The 20,654-nt window shown below is 42.4% G+C and overlaps 1 protein-coding gene across 5 annotated transcripts in view; it reads left to right on the plus strand.

Annotated features, from left to right (window-relative positions):
* Window positions 1-388: 388 nt before the first annotated feature.
* The window catches only part of LOC126333959 (NADH dehydrogenase (ubiquinone) complex I, assembly factor 6), a 124,212-nt gene continuing 103,946 nt past the window's right edge, over window positions 389-20,654 (plus strand). For 3 of the 5 annotated variants that reach the window (XM_049996783.1, XM_049996785.1, XM_049996784.1), the window contains exons 1-3: window positions 389-770; window positions 869-1,091; window positions 19,958-20,114. In XM_049996783.1, coding sequence (XP_049852740.1) covers window positions 571-770; window positions 869-1,091; window positions 19,958-20,114 — 580 coding nt within the window. In that variant the 5' untranslated portion in view covers window positions 389-570. Of the gene's footprint in view, window positions 771-852; window positions 1,092-19,957; window positions 20,115-20,654 lie in introns of all 5 variants that reach the window. The other 2 variants (XM_049996787.1, XM_049996786.1) reach the window with 2 other exon arrangements.

The raw sequence follows: 20,654 nt of genomic DNA on the forward strand, positions 1-20,654 counted from the left end.
CAGGAGCCTCCAGGAAACGTGACATTTCTTCAAAAGCCGATGGCTTGTTTAAAATCATTTATTTTATTTAAAACCTCTAAGCATTCTTTTTTGAGCCAACCTTCATGCAAGCAAACTACCTTTATGTATACAAATTCGTAAAGTATAAATTGCAGTTCATCAATATTTTTTTTTATTTTTTTTTTTTTTTTTTTTTTTTTTTTTTTAGTAGGTAGCCTAAATATGATTTGGAGTTTCTGCTGTTAAACCGTTTGTGTTAATATTTGGTAAAGAAGAAAATTACTACACAGAAAAAATACGGTTTCCCTTTTTTTTCTGCGCCTTTCTATGTAATAGCTGAAGTGTGCTGAAAAAAGTATCAAATGGCAGTTTTATTATTGGCGCGATGAAGGAAAATATAATTTTCTTCGGCTCAGGAGTAATATTTCTCTTCGTGGCATAATACTTTAGCATCTCGACAGCTTTTCCAGCTATTTTATCCGATAGTGCCTAGGGACTACATGAAGCTCAAAACGAGAGAACTCGGGGACCCAGTGTAATGCAAGTGCGCTGCAGAGTGGTACAATACGCATGTTGATCGTTGCAGTTGGGGAGATAGGGGGAACCGGGTGTGCAGAGGCGGCGAACTCAAAAGCTCAAATGAAGTGCTTCGGTAGTTTACGCAGAACTTTTGGTTATTCGGTGCCACGCAGCGAAGTATGTAAAAAGTCATTAATGAAATATAGTACTTCCAAAGAAACTTCTTCAGGGTATTGTGTGAATATGGTTAAGTAAGTCGTTCATAACCTCTGTTATTAAAGATTACTCGTTAGTGCCATAAATATGATGAATAATTTCTCTTACTACTTTCAGTGTTTCTAATTTGCAGAAACTTCGACTACGAGAATTTCTTGTGTACATTACTCCTCCCTAACGATATTCGGACTTCTGCTTTTGCAATCCGTGCATTTAACATCGAGACAGCAAGAGTTCAAGATAGCGTGAGTGATCCACGTATTGGTCAAATGAGGCTGAAATTCTGGGAAGAAACTATTGATAACATTTACAATGGACATGTGCCAAAGCAACCAGTTGCTAGTGAACTTTATCGTGTGAGTATTATTTGTTTAGTACGCACTGACAAACAGGTATTATCATTTTCCGTGCGTGTAAATATTCCACAGTCCATCACGGATGCGAAACATGATAGACTATTTATCGCACACTTTTTCACAGCTGACGCGATAATGAATTTGCAAAACAATAGTTCTGCATTGTATCATAGGAATAATGGAAAATAGTATGATACTGACTTACAAACATTTACACAATCAGCAGGCTACTCTGACGGATGCAGATTTTATTTTATCGAAATAAGAGATACTCTACAGCTTGTCTTGTGCAACACTATCGCCTTTACAACGTTCTGGAAGAAAAGTTGCTACCAAATACTTCGTAATGTTAACATTGCCCTTTGGAGGTCAACAGTAACAATTTCATTCTGTTATTTGAACCATTTGTAAACTTCTTGGAAAAGCACAGTATGTCAGTGTTGACACATTGTAAAACAGTTAGACCTTACTCATTTTGTTTAGGTGCCATAAATGTTTTGATAGTGGTTGGGCACCATTTATTTAATTAGATTACGCAGAGACGTTGTTTTCATAGGTATTTTGTTAACGATGAATTAATATGTTCTTGAGGTCATCACATTGCTACCAAAAATGAGGTGAAGATGCCCAGTTCTTACCTTTATGCTACTGTACAGCTTAAGATCTTTTTATTCCACCTGAAAACATGATTGTGTGTATCTGAGGAATTGAAACACACTGAATTTCAGTATTATAAATAACACTTTTAAAAAAATTGTTCAGTTATGTTCCTCTCATCAGGGACAAAGGTGACCACATACACATTTTAATGCACAGGACGTTAGTATTTAAAAAAAGAAAAAGCCGTGGCATGAAGGTTAACATGTAACAAGGCAGCTAGATACAGTGTTTTGTTGTCACACTAAGACACAAGTAAAAGTGATTATAATCTATGTTAAAGAAAATGTTTAAAATAGAAATCCCACTCTTTAAATGATGAGAATGAAAAGTAAATATATTAGCTTCAAACTCATAGAAAACTAAAACGGAAATAACTTATTTTTACCACACTCGTACACTAGAATACTCTGTATGAGCACTATAACATCAATTTTATTTTTGCATTTCAGTAAACACTGTACTCTTGAACACAAAATTTAAATGAAGTTAGATTTCTGTTGAGAAGTTAGTATTTCAGGAGTACAGAAATCCCTTACTACATTTATTGACTAATCACAATGAGTGAAGTATCGACCAAAGAAAATAAAATGCATCTGGAATTTTATCTCTACAGTGCATGAATTTAATGTCAAAATCATAGCACAGTCACTTTCTTCCACCACTTTACAGGTTGTGCAGGTGCAATTTCTTCTTGTATGGGTTTGACAGTTTTCTTTGTGTCAGTAGAATGTCATTGTTTGCCAGGGAAATAAATAGAGTTACAGGTGACTTTGATTTTATGGAACTGGCACCATAATTTGTATTTGAGGAGAGTGTTTATGTTGAAACTGTCTGACAAGGATTGAAACATAGTGTATTTTTGACTTCCTCTGCATTAATGGGTGAAGACTTTATCAGAGCTACACCTACATAAATACTCTGCAAGCCACCGTATGACGCATGGTGGAGGGTACCCAGTACCACTACTAGTCATTTCCTTTCCTTTTTCCATTCACAAATAGAGCAAGGGAAGAATAGGACGGTACATGCCTCCGTATGAGCCCTAATTTCTCATATCTCATCTTCATGATCCTTATTCACAATGTGGTAGAATCGTCCAGGAGTCGCCTCAAATACTGGTGCTTTGAATTTTCTCAACAGTGTTCCATGTAAAGAACATCGCCATCTATCCAGGGATTTACATTTGAGCTCCCGAAGCATCTCTGTAATGCTTATGTTTTGTTGAAGCTACTGGTAATAAATCAAGCAGCCCACCTCTGAATTGCTTTGCTGTCCTGCTTCAATCAAGAAAAGGTTGCACCAGCATCCTGTATGTGGACCTTTTACAGGTGACACTTACTTCCCCAAAATTCCCCCAATAAACTCAAGTCAGCCGTTCACCTTCACTACCACAGTCCTCACATACTTGTTCCATTTCACATAGCTTTGCAACGTTATGCCCAGATATTTATACTCATTCACATTTTTTCCTACTTATCTGCATTAACGTAAATTTTTCCACATTTAGAGCTTGCTGCCATTCACCACACCAATCATAATTTTTGTCTAAGTCATATTGTATCCTCCTAACACCTCATCGTACACCACAGCATCATCAGCAGACAACCACAGGTTGCTGCCCAGCCCATCTGCCAAATCATTTGTGTGTATGTAGAGAACAACAGCTGTCCTGTCGCACTTCTCTGGGGGCATTCATGATGATACCCTTGTCCTTGATGAACACTTGCTGTCAAGCACAGTGTGCTGGGCTCTAATACTTAAGAAGTCTTTGAGCCACTCAGGATGTTGGAACCTATTCCATGTGCTTGTACCTTCAGTAACAGCCTGCAATGGGGCATCGTGCTTCTTGGAAATATAGAAATACAGAACCTGCCTGTTGCCGTTAATCCATAGTTCACAGTGCATCACGGGAGAAAAAGGCAAGCTGAGTTTAGCATAAGCGATGCTTTCTAAAACCGTGCTGATTCATGGACTTAAGCTTTTTAGTATCAAGAAAATTTATCACATTCAAACTGAGATTATTTGCTTTCAAATCTTTCAGTTGTTTCTCTACACCAGGCATGCTTATTATTATGTTATGCATACGGGAGTCTGTCCAATGGTTAAATGACTGTTTGTATGATACTCCTGTGTATGATTTCTTGAACACAAAATTGAAAACTTCGGTTCTTGTTTTGCTAACTTCAAACTTCCTTACCAGACAACAAGAGACGGAACAGAAGCCTTAGAGCTGATAAGTGATTTTACATATGACCAGAATTTTCTTGGGTTCTCTGCCAGATGGTTTGCTGAGGTATTAAGGGGGTTGGTAGTTGTGTGTTTCGTGCATAGATCTTTTGAAAGGTGCATGATTCTCTACCAACTTTTGCCTGTCATCATTTGGGTGTTCTCTTTTGAACTGAGAATTCAATAGGTTTTGCTTCCCCAGCATATTCCATGTTTTGTTATTAAACTATGGTGGTTTTATTCCATCCTTTATGCATATAACTTTCCAGACCATGGTTTATATTCTGCTTGAGCTTCGCCCATAATCCCTCTACATCCTTCCTATTAGCACTAAGTGACGTCAGTCCATTCTCTAAGTGGGATGCTAACAACTACTTATCTGTTCTGTCTAGAAGAAACACTCTCCAAGCCTTCTTGACTGTTTTTTTAACTTTTGTAACCATAATTGCTATAATGGCATTGTGATCGTTCATTCCCATTTCTGTACTGATATTCTTGATAAGATCCAGCTTATTTGTAGCTGCAATGTCTAAGATATCTCCATTGCATGTGTGCCGGCGAGCTAGGTGCTCAAGACAACTGTGTCCTTTGACTTAGAAATTCCACAACTGTTTCTTTAATCAACCTGGGCATGTCAAGATGTCTATAAGGTATGTCTCTTCTGGGAATTATCTTCCGAAGATTATATATGACTGATGGAAAGATTACTGTGGCTTCAAAGCCATTGATGATGTGTTGCACTTGTGGTGGTACATTAAGCATATGTTGTAACAGTTTGGAAATAGACTCTGTTCTACAGCAGATGACTTGGAGTGACCTTTCTTCCTGCTATTAAAAAAAATTTGTCCCTCTTTTTTTTTTTTTCTTCTATGGCCAAAAAAGTGAACATCTACTGATTGATGTAGATGAGAAGCATTGGCTGGAAGGGATAAAAAACATAATTTTTATTATACATCTGAAATGCTTTGTCAGTAAAGTGCGGTAAGTTGTCACCTGTTAGGAATTTTTTGCGCCATACAGATAACTGATTTGTGTCAGAAACACCAATTTGAACTGATCAGTAAATGTCACGGTATCAAAACATTGTAAGGTGTTCCTCTACTGCAACACAGTTCTGTGCAAAATGGAGCTCCTGATGCTCCTCCCTGTTTTCAGTTGTCATGCAAATGAGCTGCTTTATGTACTACTTATGGCAGTAGAGCAGTTCCAACCTTAGACACACGTCAGAAATGGTACAGTGTTATTACGACAAGTTACTTTCATCATAATTGGATCAATTTTCAGCTGGTAGCCCTTGTATTGTGTGATAAAGACTGCTATAATAACCCCTATATACATCTTCATTAACATTTGGTCTTGCAGCTCATACCCCATTCAATTCCAGGCATATTGATCAGTTTTTTTTTTCTTCACTTTCTACTCTATGCAGACATCCTTTGACGAACAACGTGGCACGGAGAGTATTTAAGGGAAAACCCCAAGATGCACAGTGTAATACACTGATCAGCCAGAACATTTACAGCCACTCACCAAATAACTAGTATGTCCTCCTTTTGCATGGATAGCAGCAGCTACGCATCATGGCATGGTACTACACTGGAGGGAGTTAGCACCACATCTAATTCCCGTAAATTCCAAGGGGGAAAGGGGGGGGGGGGGGCAGTGAGCTGTGAAGCCACTTTGTCACATCCCTGATGTGTTCCATTGGATTAAGATTTGGTGAGTTGGTGGGTCACCACATCAAATGGAACTCGCCACTGTGTTCCTCAAACCACTCCGTCGCATGCCTGGCCATGTGACATGACGCATTATCTTGTTGAAAAACACCACAGCCGTCGGGACACACGATTGTCATGAAGGGTTGTACATGATCTGCACCCACACAATACTCCTTGGCCATTATGGTGCCTTGCACAAGCTCCACTGACCCATGGATGCTCACATGAATGTTCTCCAGTGCATGAAGTGGCTGCCTCCAACTTGCTCTGCCCTGTAGTACAGGCGTCAAAAAGCTGTTCCTCTGGAAGACGACAGATTCATGCCCTCCTATTGGCATGATGAAGGTATCGGGATTCATCAGACTATGCAATGCTTTGCCAGTGTCCAGACACACTTGCACTCTGCCCAGCATTAAATTCTAATGTTACTTCCTCCTCAGTTCACCACATGTTTTACCACCCTACTCAACCTACGACATCCTAAATCTGTCACGAGGCCTGGCAGCCCAACCATGCAATGTGTGGATGTGGTTTGACCATGTTTTGAAGACAGTCACCACAGCATTTTTCGAACACCCACTAGGCCATGCAGTTTCCGAAATGCTTGTGCCAAGTCCCCGGGCTGTCATAATCTGCTCTCGGTCAAACTCAGATAGATTGTGTGCCTTCCCCAATCTACATATGGACAGCACATGCACTGATACTACATACTCTGCATGTGTTTCTGATAAGCAGTAATTCCTCACCAGGTGATATTGCTATAGCCTGAATAGGTTTATACAATAGGGGGTTGGTGGTCATGATATTCTGGCTGATCAGTGTATTTTCCTAAAGAGAAGAAAAGACTGTTGAGCCACCATATTATATTCTGTTCAATCCAAGAAACCCTGATGGAAAGCATACTTTTTGGAACAACGTACTTTACACATGCTTGTTTCATGGTCCATTCAAGGTTCAAATTCTCAAATTTTACGAGAATATTTGCAGTTTTGTTTAGTCCATAGGCACGTGCTTTCTTGATATTTTTCACAATTATCAATATAAACAACTTCCTGTATCTTGGAACTACAAAATTAAGTGCATATAATTACCATATAATTCTATCAAACAAAGAGAATTTCTAGTTACATTCAGTGTGGTCAATTTCACCCCCCCCCCCCCCCCCCCACACACACACACAAAATGTTATTTTCCCACACTTTATAAAAAATTCCCCTCTAATCAACTGAATTGCATTGAAGAAAGGAAACCATATTATTTGTGTTTAGAAATGTTCATAGATGGTAAAATCACTGAAATTACTTGCAGCTTCAAAATTCATCCCATAAAAACAAAATATCAAAATTAGTAGACAAAAAATGAAATACATCTTACATTATAATTTTAGAAATTAAAAAGTTGTAAATGTGAATGTATAATATATACAATAATTTGAAAAAACATTAGATCTTAAGTGTCTGGTCACTTATGTTGTTTGAAACTTATTGGAAAACATTAATAAACTTCAAACCCAACTTTACCTTCATTTTACTAGATTCTCCTCTGAATGTTATTTCTTGAAACTGATTCAGCAACATGATCATAACTTTTTCAGACTTCACTCTACCTTCAGAATGAATCAGACAATTGAACAGAATTAAAATACTAAAATTTTAGAAAGTAATGGAAAATCAAAGATGGAATAACAAGAAAAATGCTACAAAAACTTCAACAAAACTCGATAAATATCTTCTAATAATAACTATGTAGTACATACTCGTGGAAAAAATTATCCCACTACACTAAAGCGAAGTTAGGAAAGGAACAAGCACCAGGTATAATTTGACACAATAGTGCATATGTCAGCTCAAGAGGGTGCCCCAACTAGTACTAAACCCTCTTACACAGTGATATAAGAAAACCAGGCAATTCACGGAGTGGGGAACATCTTTTAAAATATCAGGGGACAAGGGTGATTATCTCCATTGCTTTATAAAGACAAAGCATTGTTTGACAATGTTACGAAACATGTCAAAGCTTTTGATTCTCTCTCTCTCTCTCTCTCTCTCTCTCTCTCTCTCTCTCTCTCTCTCTCTCTCTCTCTCTCTCTCTCTCTCTCTTTTCTTTTCTTTTCTTTTCTTTTCTGCCCCCTCCCCCCTCCCTCCCAGCTGCCTTGCATGGCAGGCTTGTTGTGTGAGAACAGTACTGGCTTTCCATATCAACCTACTTAACAGAACAACTTTCATGACAAGAGCAAGAAGTGCTTTTCCAGATCACAGTGTGTAGGATAATCTGACAGACAGACATGTTATGTTGTAGTAGTATCAGACTGCTTTATTGACGCACTTTGCACAATGGTCTGTATGTCAGGGATAAATAAATTATTGTAGCTTGCCCTGTGTGACCGGCATGTTTTGGGAGTATTATCCACCTGATTTATTGAACTGTATTGCAGGGGTACACATACCAATGAGCATGGCTGGGGAGAGGTTGAGATGGATTCAGGAGAGGATGGACTGGGGAGAGGAGAAATGGACAGAAAGACGGGTGGAGGGTGCGAAACCTGCCTATCTTTCCTAATTGAAAGAGTCACAGTAGGAGTACAATAGCTTCTTTATTGTCCTTCCGAAAACCAAAAATCTGTATGCCACAGTTTACAATGACAAATTAACTCTGCCTCTTCTGCAGTTACAAACAAAATAAAATTATATAGATTTGGCTACACCTAACTTCCTGGAGCTGGAACTAAACTCTGAAATGACTAACACTCCGAAAAAGCTCTTTTTCCAATGCAGAATCCTACTTCTTGGCATTTTCTGTTGTCGCCAATGACACATTGACGAGAACTTAATTGAGGGACTACAAGCAGTTGGCGCACGAGTCACCCAACTCTTTTTGATGGGAACTGTCTGCAGTGATCCCTGGGTTTCCTTAAATAGTTGTTGCTCAGGAAGAGACCTGCTGCCCCCAAGTAACTGATGTCCAATTGTCTTGTGATGTGGTCAATGGCCTTTTCTTGTTGGCTTGCTCTCTGTGTGCCACCTGGCTGTCTGGGGGCATTTTTGAAAATCCCCCGTGGTTGCTCTGGACCATGTGAGCATTGTGTTTCGTAGGCGTGTACTATAGCCGTTATGTGTGTTGTGGCTGGTACCCCTGGGCACTATATATGCATGAGGCAAGCAGAAGATGTAGAGAGTTGGTGGGCAGGTCCAAAAGGAAGAGGGGGAGGCAAAGATGGGGAGAAGGGGGGAGAAGGATATGGTCAGAGGGAGGGGGTGGAAGATATAGTCAGGGAGAAGGGGTGTATGAAATGGACAAAGAGAGGATGAGGAGGGGATGTAGAGAGTGGGGAGGAGGATATAGGCAGATAGAGGTGGGAGGAAAACTGGAAACTTGTATTTGTAGCTTATCGGTTTATGATTAGAATACTGCTATGGAATCTCAATTTTCCAAAACTTTATAATCCTATCCATTTGAAGATTAAAATTATGCAAGGTACTGTCATTGAAGCTACTATTCTCACAGATACACCTGCTAGAGAGGTGTCTCTTATACCCCATACACCAGTGATCCCAGTCAATTCACCCACTCATTTTAAGTATGTATATACATGTAATCATGCCTGGAAATGAGCGACACCGTACCTAAGTCCCCCCCCCCCCCCCACCACCACCACCACCACCACCACCACCACCACCACCACATTCCTCCCTCCATTCCAAGTGTTATTACCTCACCCGCACAATGTACATATCATCGTAGTCCATACCTGTGCCACTTGTACTCTCAACCCCTTGACACAGGGTTCGTATCCCTATGAAAGACCCAGGTGCAAGACCTCCCCAATGTACCCACCCAACCCTTCCTATTCCAGTCCTGCCACAGTTTTATCCTACCCCATCAGACATCACCTGTGAAATCAGCCATATCACATACTAACTCTGATGTAATCCCTGCACTGCATTTTACACCAATATGATAACCAAGCTATCCACCAAAATAAATGGCCACCATAAACTGTGAACGAGAACAAAGTTGACCACCTAGCTGCACAACATGCAGCTGGGCAGATCATTTCAGTGGCTGTTTCACAACCCAGGCCATCTGGATATTTTCCTCCACCAACAGTTTTTCTGAACTACATGACTGGGAGGTATCCTTGCAACACATCCTTCACTCCTCTAATCCTCCTGGCCCCAGTATCGTTTCCTTCCTCTGTTCTATCACCCCCTCCAAATTTGTCTCTCCACGTCACCTTAATTGTGTACTGCACTCGACCCTTTCTGATATGTGTGGATCACATACCTAGCCCATACATCTACCACCCCTCCCACCCACATTCCTAGCCAGCAAACCTGCCACCTCCCTGAGTCACTAGCTACCATCCTTGCAACTTGGTCTTCCTGCTTCTTGCCTCTCCCTCTATCAAACATACTAGACGCAACCCACACCCCACCGTAATCCACCTGCCAGCATGCATTTCCGGCATTTTAAGTGGAGCAGCCACAATGTAGTGCGTGTGCGTGTGAGGGTGGACATGGGCATTTGTGCACATGCTGTAGCTCAATAAAGGATGTCTTCCGAAAGCTAGCAAGTTCTCTTTGTCTATTATGTATGTCTGTAGACACATTCAGTGAATGGTCTCCTTTACTCCAAATTACACACAAGTAATGGTGATACAGATCTTTGGGTTTTCTCAATTGAAGGCAATGAATTTGTTAATGAACAAAACTCTCAACACAACAAAACATTAAGCAATCTTGTGGTTTCGGCACTGTACTCGCACTTCTGTAATAGCTGACTGATAATTTCTCTCTGTCAGTAAAAAATATAAAAATGAAAACACACATGCACCAATATTTCTTCATTCATTCGGTGATCATCTGACAGTGATAAAAGATTTATCATCATAATACAATGAAAATAGTTAAACCAAAAACACATGCACATAGAATACAAAAATATGTTTCTACAAGGATAGGCGAGGAGGTCAGTGGTTGGTCATGGCCTTGTTAATCGAACTATCACAGCATTTACCTGAAATGATTTAGGAAAATGACAGAAAATCTAAACCACGATTGGCAGATGACAGACCAAACTCCACCCTCAGCTGGTCTGGAGGTAAGAATAGGGCTGAGGTATTCCTACCTGTCATACGAGGCGACTAAAAGGAGTTTCACATGTTTTTACCTTTAAGTAATGGTCCTGTGTAGGGTTTGACCTCCATTCTTCAAAATTTTTCTGAAGAGCGAGCCAATTGGGGAAGGGCGCCTTACATGGTGCATCGTGCCCATCATGCATTGAGATCTTCAGCCCACTTTCTCATCGTCGCATTTCAGTCCCACTCATTCTTCATCTCTTGGGCGAGGACACCTTCCTGGGTGCGTTTTCCACCATGCCCTATGCTGTGTCGCATTTTGCATTGACAATGACCGTGGACTTCTTTGCACCTGATATCCAGCACTGTAGCCAGTCCATTGTAGTGGTGCCACCATGTACCCTGTTGATTGTAGCCCCCAGACAACACAGGGATCGCTCTGCTGATGTCTGTGCCATTAACTCACCATGTATGCCAAGGGGTAGATGCCCGTACCCCTGGTGGGGCATCGGGACTCCTGGCAATGGCCATCCTGTCAGGTGGCCTTTGTTGCGGCTGGGTGGTGCCTGTGGGGAGGGCCTGTGGTCAGAGTGGGTGGCATCAGGGCAGATGACACATGATGAAGCGTAGTCCATCTTCTCTTTCACGTGGTGAAACACCAGCAGTCTCTAAGCGTTCACGAGCTCAATTTACCGCACAGAAGTGTGACCTCAAATCATTCCTCTCCCTGGCCACGCCATGGAAGGAACATCAGGCTAAGGATGGCGGCAGATCTTATGCACTCTGGTACCTTGTAGGTTCAAGAGCTGATGGGGAATCTTTCATGACACTGAAGCCTGAGTTTTTGTTGAACATTTTGAGAACAAGTTTGGGGAGGTTGGAGGGATTGTCCAAAATGAGATCTGCATCAGTCTTGGTCAAAACAGCATTCTCTGCTCAGTCATGGATTTTACTCGCATGTGACAAGCAGGGGAATGTTTCTGTAACCATCATGCCCCATAAGAGTTCAAATTTGGTCCATGGTATCATATTTCACAGGGTTCTTCTTTTGCAGTCTGATGATGAATTGCACGCCAGTGTAGAGCGGCGAGGTGTACATTTTGTCCAGTACGTCCACTGGGTCCGAGGGATTAATCAGGTTGCCACCGGTGCCTTCATCTTGGCCTTCAGGGATGATCCATTACCTGAGGTCAAGGTGATGGTCTGCTGCTGTGATGTAAAGCCCTATATCCCTCCCCCGCTGCAGTGCTTTTAAGTGCTGGAAATTCAGCCATATGTCTTCCCGCTGCACTTCCAGCCTCACATGTCGAGATTGTGGATGCCCATCACATCCCAATACTCCATGTGCCCTGCCTGCTATCTATATCGACTGCGGAGAGCACCATTCGCCTCGCTCGACAGACTGCAGAATTCTCCAGAATGAAAGGAAAATCATGAAGTACAAGTAACCTGGACCTACACTGAGGCTAAGAGAAAATTTTAACACCTTCATCCTGTATATGTATGACATCATCTTACGGTGCCACTGCAACAGTTCTGGCACCATCAGCTCTGCCAACCCAGTGACCTCTGAGCCGGAAGACTACACCTGCCCCCTTGATGGTGGAGGGCATTTCCCTCCCTGTTGCTCCTGCAGCACCTACTTCAGGAGCAAGACCTCCCCTCCCCCCCCCCCCCTCCCCCTCCAACCATCGGGGACATCCGTCCCCACTTCTAAGCTGGAGAAGCGTAAGTCTTGTTTGGCTTCTCTCGCTAGGAAGTGGTCCCTTGTGTCTCTCCCTTCCCAGGTTTCTGCTTCTGCGAAAGATGACGCCCACCAATGGCTGAAGAACTCAAAAGCAGCTGGTCACAGGGCTTCACACTCATCCTCAGTCCCAGAGACTCAGCCAGTGAAGTCCTCCCAGCCAGGGAAACCCAAAGAGCAGCGAGAGAAGTCCAAAAAGAAGACCCCTAAGACCAAGGAAATTGCGGTGGCACCCACACCACCACCGGCCGGAGTGGCCGAGCGGTTCTAGGCGCTACAGTCTGGAACCGCGCACCCGCTACGGTCTCAGGTTCTAATTCTGCCTTGGGCATGGTTGTGTGTGATTTTCTTAGGTTAATTAGGTTTAATTAGTTCTAAGTTCTAGGGGACTGATGACTTCTGCAGTTAAGTCCCATAGTGCTCAGAGCCATTTTTGAACCCACACCACCGCTACCTACAACCTCTGCGTCTGAGGATGGGGGTGGAGATTCTGGTGTCCGCTGAGGACCTAGATCTCACCAGACCCTCAGACACAATGGATATAGACTGCACAGGCAAAAAAGTTGGTGGCAGCAAGTGACTCTGGGGCGTAAACTGCCTCAGTGAATGTTCCATGCCTTCCCAGTCTCATGAAGACATCATCCTCCACTGGAATTGCAGGGGTTTTTTCCAGCACCTGGCTGAGCTACGGCAACTGTTAAGCTTTACGCCTGCTGTCTGCATTGCTCTTCAGGAAACCTGGTTCCCGGCAATGCAGACCCCTGCGCTCTGCGGCAATAAGGAATATTACAGGAATTATAGCAACTATAATCGAGTGTCAGGTGGAGTTTGCGTTTATGTCCTAACTCAATCTATAGTGACACTGTGCCCCTTCAAACCCCTCTTGAAGCTGTGGCTGTCAGAATAAAGATGACACAGGAAATAACTGTCTGCAATGTATATCTTCCTCCAGGTGGTGTAGTACCCCTGAATGTATTAGCTGCACTGATTGATCAACTCCATAAACCTTTCCTACTTTTGGGAGATTTTAATGCCCATAACCCCTCGTGAGGTGGCACCGTGCTTACTGGCCGAGCCAAAGATGTCAAAACTTTACTGTCTCATTTCGACCTCTGCCTCTTAAATACTGGAGCCGCCGCACATTTCAGTGTGGCTCGCAGTAGCTATTCGGCCATTGATTTATCAATTTGCAGTCCGGGACTTCTCCCATCTATTCACTGGAGAGCACATGATGACCTGTGTGGTAGTGACCATTTCCCCATCTTCCTGTCACTGCCCCAGTGTCAGGCCCATGGACGCCTGCTCACATGGGCTTTTAACAAGGTGGACTGGGAAACTTTCGCCTCTGCCGCCACCATTGAATCTCCACATGGTAACATCGATGTCATGGTTGAGCAGGTGACAACAACAATTGTTTCTGTGTCAGAAAACGTGATCTCTCACTCTTTAGGGTGCCCCTGGTGTAAGGCAGTCCCTTGGTGGTCACTGGAAGCCGCTGAAGCAATTAAGGAGCGTAGGTGAGCTCTATAGCAGCATAAGTGGTACCCTTCCTTGGGGCATCTCTAGCCTTTGAACGTTCACCAACTTGTCAAATGACTGAAGCAGGAGTGTTGGGAGAGATACGTCTCAACCATAGAGTGTCATTTGTCACCTTCCCAAGTCTGGGTAAAGATCAAACGTCTTTTCTGGTACCAAACCCCAACAGGTGTTCCCAGTGTTATCATAAATGGCGTGTTATCTACCGACGCAAATGCGGTTGCCGAGTGCTTTGCTCAAGCATCTGTGTCAGAGAATTACCTCAAGCCTTTCACACTCTTAAATGACGGCTGGAAGGGAAAGTCCACTCATTCACTACATGCCACAGTGAATCCCATAACACTCCTTTTACAGAGTGGGAGCTTCTCAGTGCCCTTGCATGTTGCTCTGACACAGCTCCTGGGCCTGATTGTATCCACAGCGAGATGATTAAACATCTCTCATCTGACTACAAGCGACATATCCTCATGATCTTCAACCAGATCTGGTGTGATGGTGTCTTTCCATCGCAATGGCAGGAGAGCACACCATTCCGGTGCTCAAACCTGGTAAAAATCCGCTTGATGTCAATAGCTATTGGCCCATCAGCCTCACCAACATTCTTTGTAAGCTGCTGGAATGTATGGTGTGTCGGTGGTTGGGTGCGGTCCTGGAGTCACGTAGCCTACTAGCTCCATGTCAGGGTTGCTTCTGCAGGATCGTTCTACCACTGATAATCTTGTGTCTCTCAGGTCTGCCATCTGAACAGCCTTTTCCAGACGCCAATACCTGGTTGCCATCTTTTTTTGACTTACGTAAAGCATACGACATTACCTGGCGACATCAGATCCTTGCCACACTGTATGAGTGGGGTCTCCAGGGCCTGCTCCCAATTTTTATCCAAAACTTCCTGTCGCTCCATACTTTCCATGTCCATGTTGGTGACTCCCATAGTTCCATCTATATCCAAGAGAATGGAGTCCTGCAGGGCTCTGTATTGAGTATCTCTCTATTTCTAGTGGCCATTAATGGTCTAGCAGCAGTTGTTGGGCCCTCCGTCTCACCTTCTCTGTATGCAGACGACTTCTGCATTTTATACTGCTGCTCCAGTACTGGTGTTGCTGAGCGGCACCTACAAGGAGCCATCCACAAGGTGCAGTCATAGGCTGTAGCCCACAGCTTCCAGTCTTTAGCCACAAAGTCATGTCTCATGCACTTCTGCCGGCCTTGTACCATTTATCTGGACCCAGAACTTTACTTTCATGACAGTCCACTCACTGTAGTGGGACATATTGATTCTTAGTACTGGTTTTCGACACTTGATTGATGTGGCTTCCTCATGTTCGTCAGCTTAATAGGAAGTGCTGACAGCACCTCAATGCCCTCTGTTGCCTGAACAACACCAATTGGGGTGCAGATCACTCTACGCTGCAGCAGCTCTACAGAGCCCTCGTCCAATCCCAAATTGACTATGGGGAGTGTGGTTTATGGTTCGGCAGTACCCTCAGTGTTGCATTTACTCGACCCTCTGCACCACTGCAGGGTTCGACGAGCGACAGAAGCTTTTAGGATGAGTCCGGTGACCAGCGTATTGGTGGAGGCTGGGATCCCTCCATTGCAGATAAGATGTGCACAACTGCTCACCAATTATGCTGCAGACATTTGTAATTCTCCTGAGCATCCGAATTACCGTTTCCTTTTCCCGCTCGTTGTGGTCCGTCTCCCGTGTCGGCGGCCCATGTCGGGGCTAACGATTGTGGTCCACATGCAGTCCCTTCTTTTCGAACTGAAGTCTTTTCTTTTTACCACCTCTACTTACGGTCCATTCACTTACACCTCCATGGTGCACACCTTGGCTGCAGCTTCGTCTGTACTTTTTTTATGGTCCTAAGGACTCCGTTAATCCAACTGCTCTCTGCTGTCACTTCCTCTCAATTCTTGACATGTTCTGTGATGTGGTTTACACCAACGGCTCATTGGCTGATGGTCACATAGGCTTTGCGTGTGTTCATGGAGGACATATTGAACAGCACTCCTTGCAGATTGCTGTAGTGTTTTCACTGTAGAGCTGGCGGCCATATCTTGTGCTCTTGAGCACATCTGCTCATGCCCTGATGTGTCATCATTTTTCCTGTTTACTGACTCATTGAGCAGCCTGCAAACTATCGACCAGTGCTACCCTCGCCATCCTCTGGTAGCGTCCATCCAGGAGTCCATCTATGCCCTGGAACGGTCCCATCATTCAGTGACGTTTGTGTGGACCCCAGGACACATAGGAACCCCAGGCAATGAACTTGCCGACAGGCTGGCCAAACAGGTGCCTCAGAAACCGCTTTTGGAGATGGGCATCTTCGAAGCTGACCTGCATTCTGTCTTACACCACAGGGTTGTCATGCTTTGGGAGACAGAATGGTGCAACAGTACGCACAACAAGCTGCAAGTCATTAAGACGACGACAAATGTGTGGAAGTCTTCCATGCGGTCTCTCACAGGGAATCAGTTGTCCTCTGCTGGCTCCGCATTGGCCATACAAGGCTAATGCAAGGTTACCTACTCCATCGCGAGGACCTTCCTCTGTGTTCCTGTGGCTCCCAAATGTCAGTTGTCCACCTCTTGCTGGACTGTCCACTTTTAGCCACTCTTCGGCGGACCTTTAACTTTCTCAGCTCCCTACCTTTGGTGCTGGGCGATGATGTCTCAGCAGCAGCTTTAGTTTGTTTTATCTGTGAGAGTGGGTTTTATACTTCTATGTAGGTTTTAGCACATGTCCTTTGTCCCTCTGTGTCCTTGACTCTAGTGCTTTTAGGGTGGAAGTTTTAATGTGTTGCAGAGTGGCTGGCTTTTCCTTTTTATTCTCATTGTCGGCCAGCCACTGTAATCTTCTTCTTCTGCGTCTTCTGTTTTTAGCGCCTCTGTTGTTTTCTTGTCCTCTTTTGTTCCTTTTAATGTTTGTTGCCTTTCCTTCATTATTGTGGTTTTTCATTTCTTTCTGTTTTGTGTTATATGTCTCGTCCATTTTATTCTCACACTTGTGCCATTGTTTTATTAGGAACAAAGGACTAATGACCTCATAGTTTGGTCCCTTCCCCCTCTTTTAAACCAACCAACAGTCCAAACTCCATCTACCTGAATATGAGGTCAGTGTCTTAACAACTGTACTGTATTTGGTTGGTCCCTATTGTACAATATTCTTTTGATTGTCCATGATTTGCAGATAACTTACAATATCGAACACATTTTTGTACCGCATCATTCCATACTGGATACCTGCTGGTGACTCCAGGACGTGTCCTTGAGCTATTTGTAATAAAGTGTTATTCCCTGATACAAAATGCTGTTTTGAATTTTTTGTTTGTTTTTGTTGGTACTGTAAATCTAATCGGGCTTTTATTCATTGATTATGTGTAGACCTGTTAGTGAAATAAGTTTATGTATAGATTTGTTAGTGAAATACATAGTAATGTTTTAACAGTAGCTTGGGAGATGTACTCACTAGGTATGGTAAGGATATCCAGTTTTTTGCAATGAACCCAACTAGTGCATTTAGTTAATATTTTTACAGCCATTTTCTGCAACTTGAAAGCTGTGTCCACATTTTGTGCCATTGATCCCCAAACAAATGTTCAGCAGTCAGGGGGGAAACACTACAAAGTAAGATGCAAAAGAACAGTTTGGCCACACAGTTTAACTAGGCAAATCAAGCAGGTACACTGAATTCCTAAAAAAACTACCAACATTCCAAAGTGCTCCGCAATGTTGTAAAAACACTACAGTCCTAGAAACACATCCACTTAAAAGGGGTCATGACAGGAAGGTATAGAACAATAATTTAACCATAGGTCATTTTTCCTGTTCAAAGTAATTACTATGCTAGGATGTACAGAGAGACCTTAGAAATCTGAAAACACAAAGATAATGTAATAGAAAAGGAGGAGGATTGAAACTGGACAAGTTGTGGGCTTTAATGCTAAATAAAATAAACAGCATTAACTCTTCTCCACCACAAGCTTCACAACACAAATTAGTGAACTCTGTGATCTTGGCCATTGGTCTGATAACATTCTTGTAAAGGTTAAAAGTTATTAAATGAGACTTGGAACCAGTAGTGCATTGTCAAGTCAGAATCTGGTCATGACGAAGTCAGGCATTGACAAGTGGAATTCGTTTTCAGCAGCTTAACAATTCCAATGTGTTGACAGACTACACCAGGCTAGCCTGAAGAAGTTATTGTAGCTGATTACAACAACGAGGTTGTTGCCCAGCCCTGAACAATTGACATGACCCAAAACACTGATGTTAACATGAAATCAGGAGGGAACAGCAGTATTTAACTGCAGTTGAATCAGCTCTTCATTGTTCGACCAGCTGTGCAGGATGTGATGCCCAACCTGTGTCAGTTGCACCCGTTGCTTTATATGTGCCATGGGGACTACTATCTGGCCCAGCTTGGACAGGCATCCCTGCTCTTCAGCATTGGCCCAGACTTCGACTCTGGGCAATGCCATCACCATGCTGCTGCAACGCCGAGACCTTCTGCAGTAGAGAAGAATGTGGCTGCCTGTGAATGAAGCATGACCATGTCATATTACCTCAGGTGGCATACTTGAAACACCAGCTCAGAACTGTGCCTCCTAGGCAGCGCATGCACTCCATTCACCATAAACCATCACCTTTAGTTACGACAGTGAATGTTACGAAGTAGTACCTGACCTTGCCAGAAAACAAAGCACTTTTAAGACTTTTTGAGCTGAATAAGTTAATGAAGAACTGTTGTATGGTCACTGGTGGTTTGTCTGCTGCTTTTCCACATCACACACTTGCCCCTAAACCATCTCCAAACTTGTACAACACCCAGAGAAGATTCGGACACATCCTTCAATATTTATCCATGTTCCCCTTTTGCACTATTATGATAATATGTATAAACAGTTAGACTTTGAGCTTGTTTCAATTTGCTACTGCTGTTTGGATCTTGATAGTCTCTGATGACGTCTCCAGCACTGGAAGATGAAACAATAGGCAGAGAACTATGGCTTGCACCGAGGCCTAATGACCATAAAACAAAAACCACAAAGAATGCAAATACTGGCCACAAAAACCTGCCTAGTTTGACTTTTTCTGCCTCTGCCAACACTTTCATTGCTCTGTTTCCATAATAACTCTGTTATAAAAGTTTCAGCTGTTTGATTTTGAAAAGAAATTGTCAGTGTATCAAACAGTAAATGCTGTCCATATTGTGTATACATTTTCCAAATCATTACTTTCATATAGGATTGGAAAGATCATGTATAGAAAACAGTATATGCTTATTTTTATTCATTGTGTTGCTTGTAAACCATGACATTCTTAATTTCTTTTTTCCACCTGTGTAGTTCTATGACAGATGTGAGATTAAAGACACTGTATTTGAAACCATTGTAAGTGCTTTTACGTAAAAGAGTAATACAGATTTTGTTTGAGAATGGCTCTTAATCTCTAATGGTATTAGATTTAAACTGAGACTGTTTCAAGTGCCCAACTGACCTCATTAACAAATTTTTATGTTGATGCTTTGGCACATTTTCTTCTTTATTCTAGTGTCCTTAATTCACATTTTAGTTAATATCTATGTGGCAAAGCTAGATGGCACTGTGGTAAGACACTGTACATACATTTGAGAGAACAGGGCTCAAAAACCTTTCTGGCCCTTAAGGTTTAGGTTACATGATTCCCTTAAATTGCCGAAGACAAATTCTGGGATGTTTCCTTTGAAACAAACACTGCCAGTTTGCTTCCCCATCCATTCCAGTGCGAGCTTGGGCTTCATCTCTAATAACTATGTTGCTGACAGGGCATTAAACTATGATCTTCCTTTCTTTATATTACACAGCGAATGTGAAAGAAAATTTATGTATAACATTTTAATTCGGGAAAACTTTTGTTGTAGGCTATCAAGAGGCATACTTTATCTAAAAGGCACCTGAAACGGCTCATATTGGCACGCTCCAACCATTTTTCTACTTCGTTTCTGAGTCTCGATGAAATGGAGTCATATGCAGAAGAATCAACATCTCCAGTATACTATATGCTTCTGGAAGCACTGGGTAGGCATGTGTGTCAAAAAAAAAATTATCTCTACTTCAATGCCCACAATGAGTGAGACCCAACATTGAAGATAAAATTTATCTTATGAAAATAAATACATTCCTTCAAAATTAATTTGCTTAGTGTTACACTGAAATACACTGAAAACTTGTCCATTCAATAAAAAGTTCCTATTTCCTGTAACAGACTGTTTGTGGAAGTTCATTGCTGTGTTCAGAACTGTTAAATAAATTAAGTGCACCAGCTGAATACCCAATTGAAATTTAGTTGTAGTGCACATATTAGATAACTTTTCTGTCTCAAATGTTTTCAGTTAAAATCTGTTATTTAAAGGGGGAAACTTTTGTATTCTTCTCAGGTTTGTCGCTGAATTCTACAACTAACTGGGCAGAATATTAGCCTATCACATAATGTTACATTGATACTATGCCATTTAGTAGCAGTAAAGCACTGAGTGTAAGGAGCACATTGAGTAAGATATTTTCACAGGCTCTATAATGTGCTAATATCAGTTCTGTGTCTGCCATCAAGCTGCACCT

This window comes from Schistocerca gregaria, chromosome 2, assembly GCF_023897955.1.
Source record: "Schistocerca gregaria isolate iqSchGreg1 chromosome 2, iqSchGreg1.2, whole genome shotgun sequence".
Classification (NCBI taxonomy): Eukaryota; Metazoa; Arthropoda; class Insecta; order Orthoptera; family Acrididae; genus Schistocerca; species Schistocerca gregaria.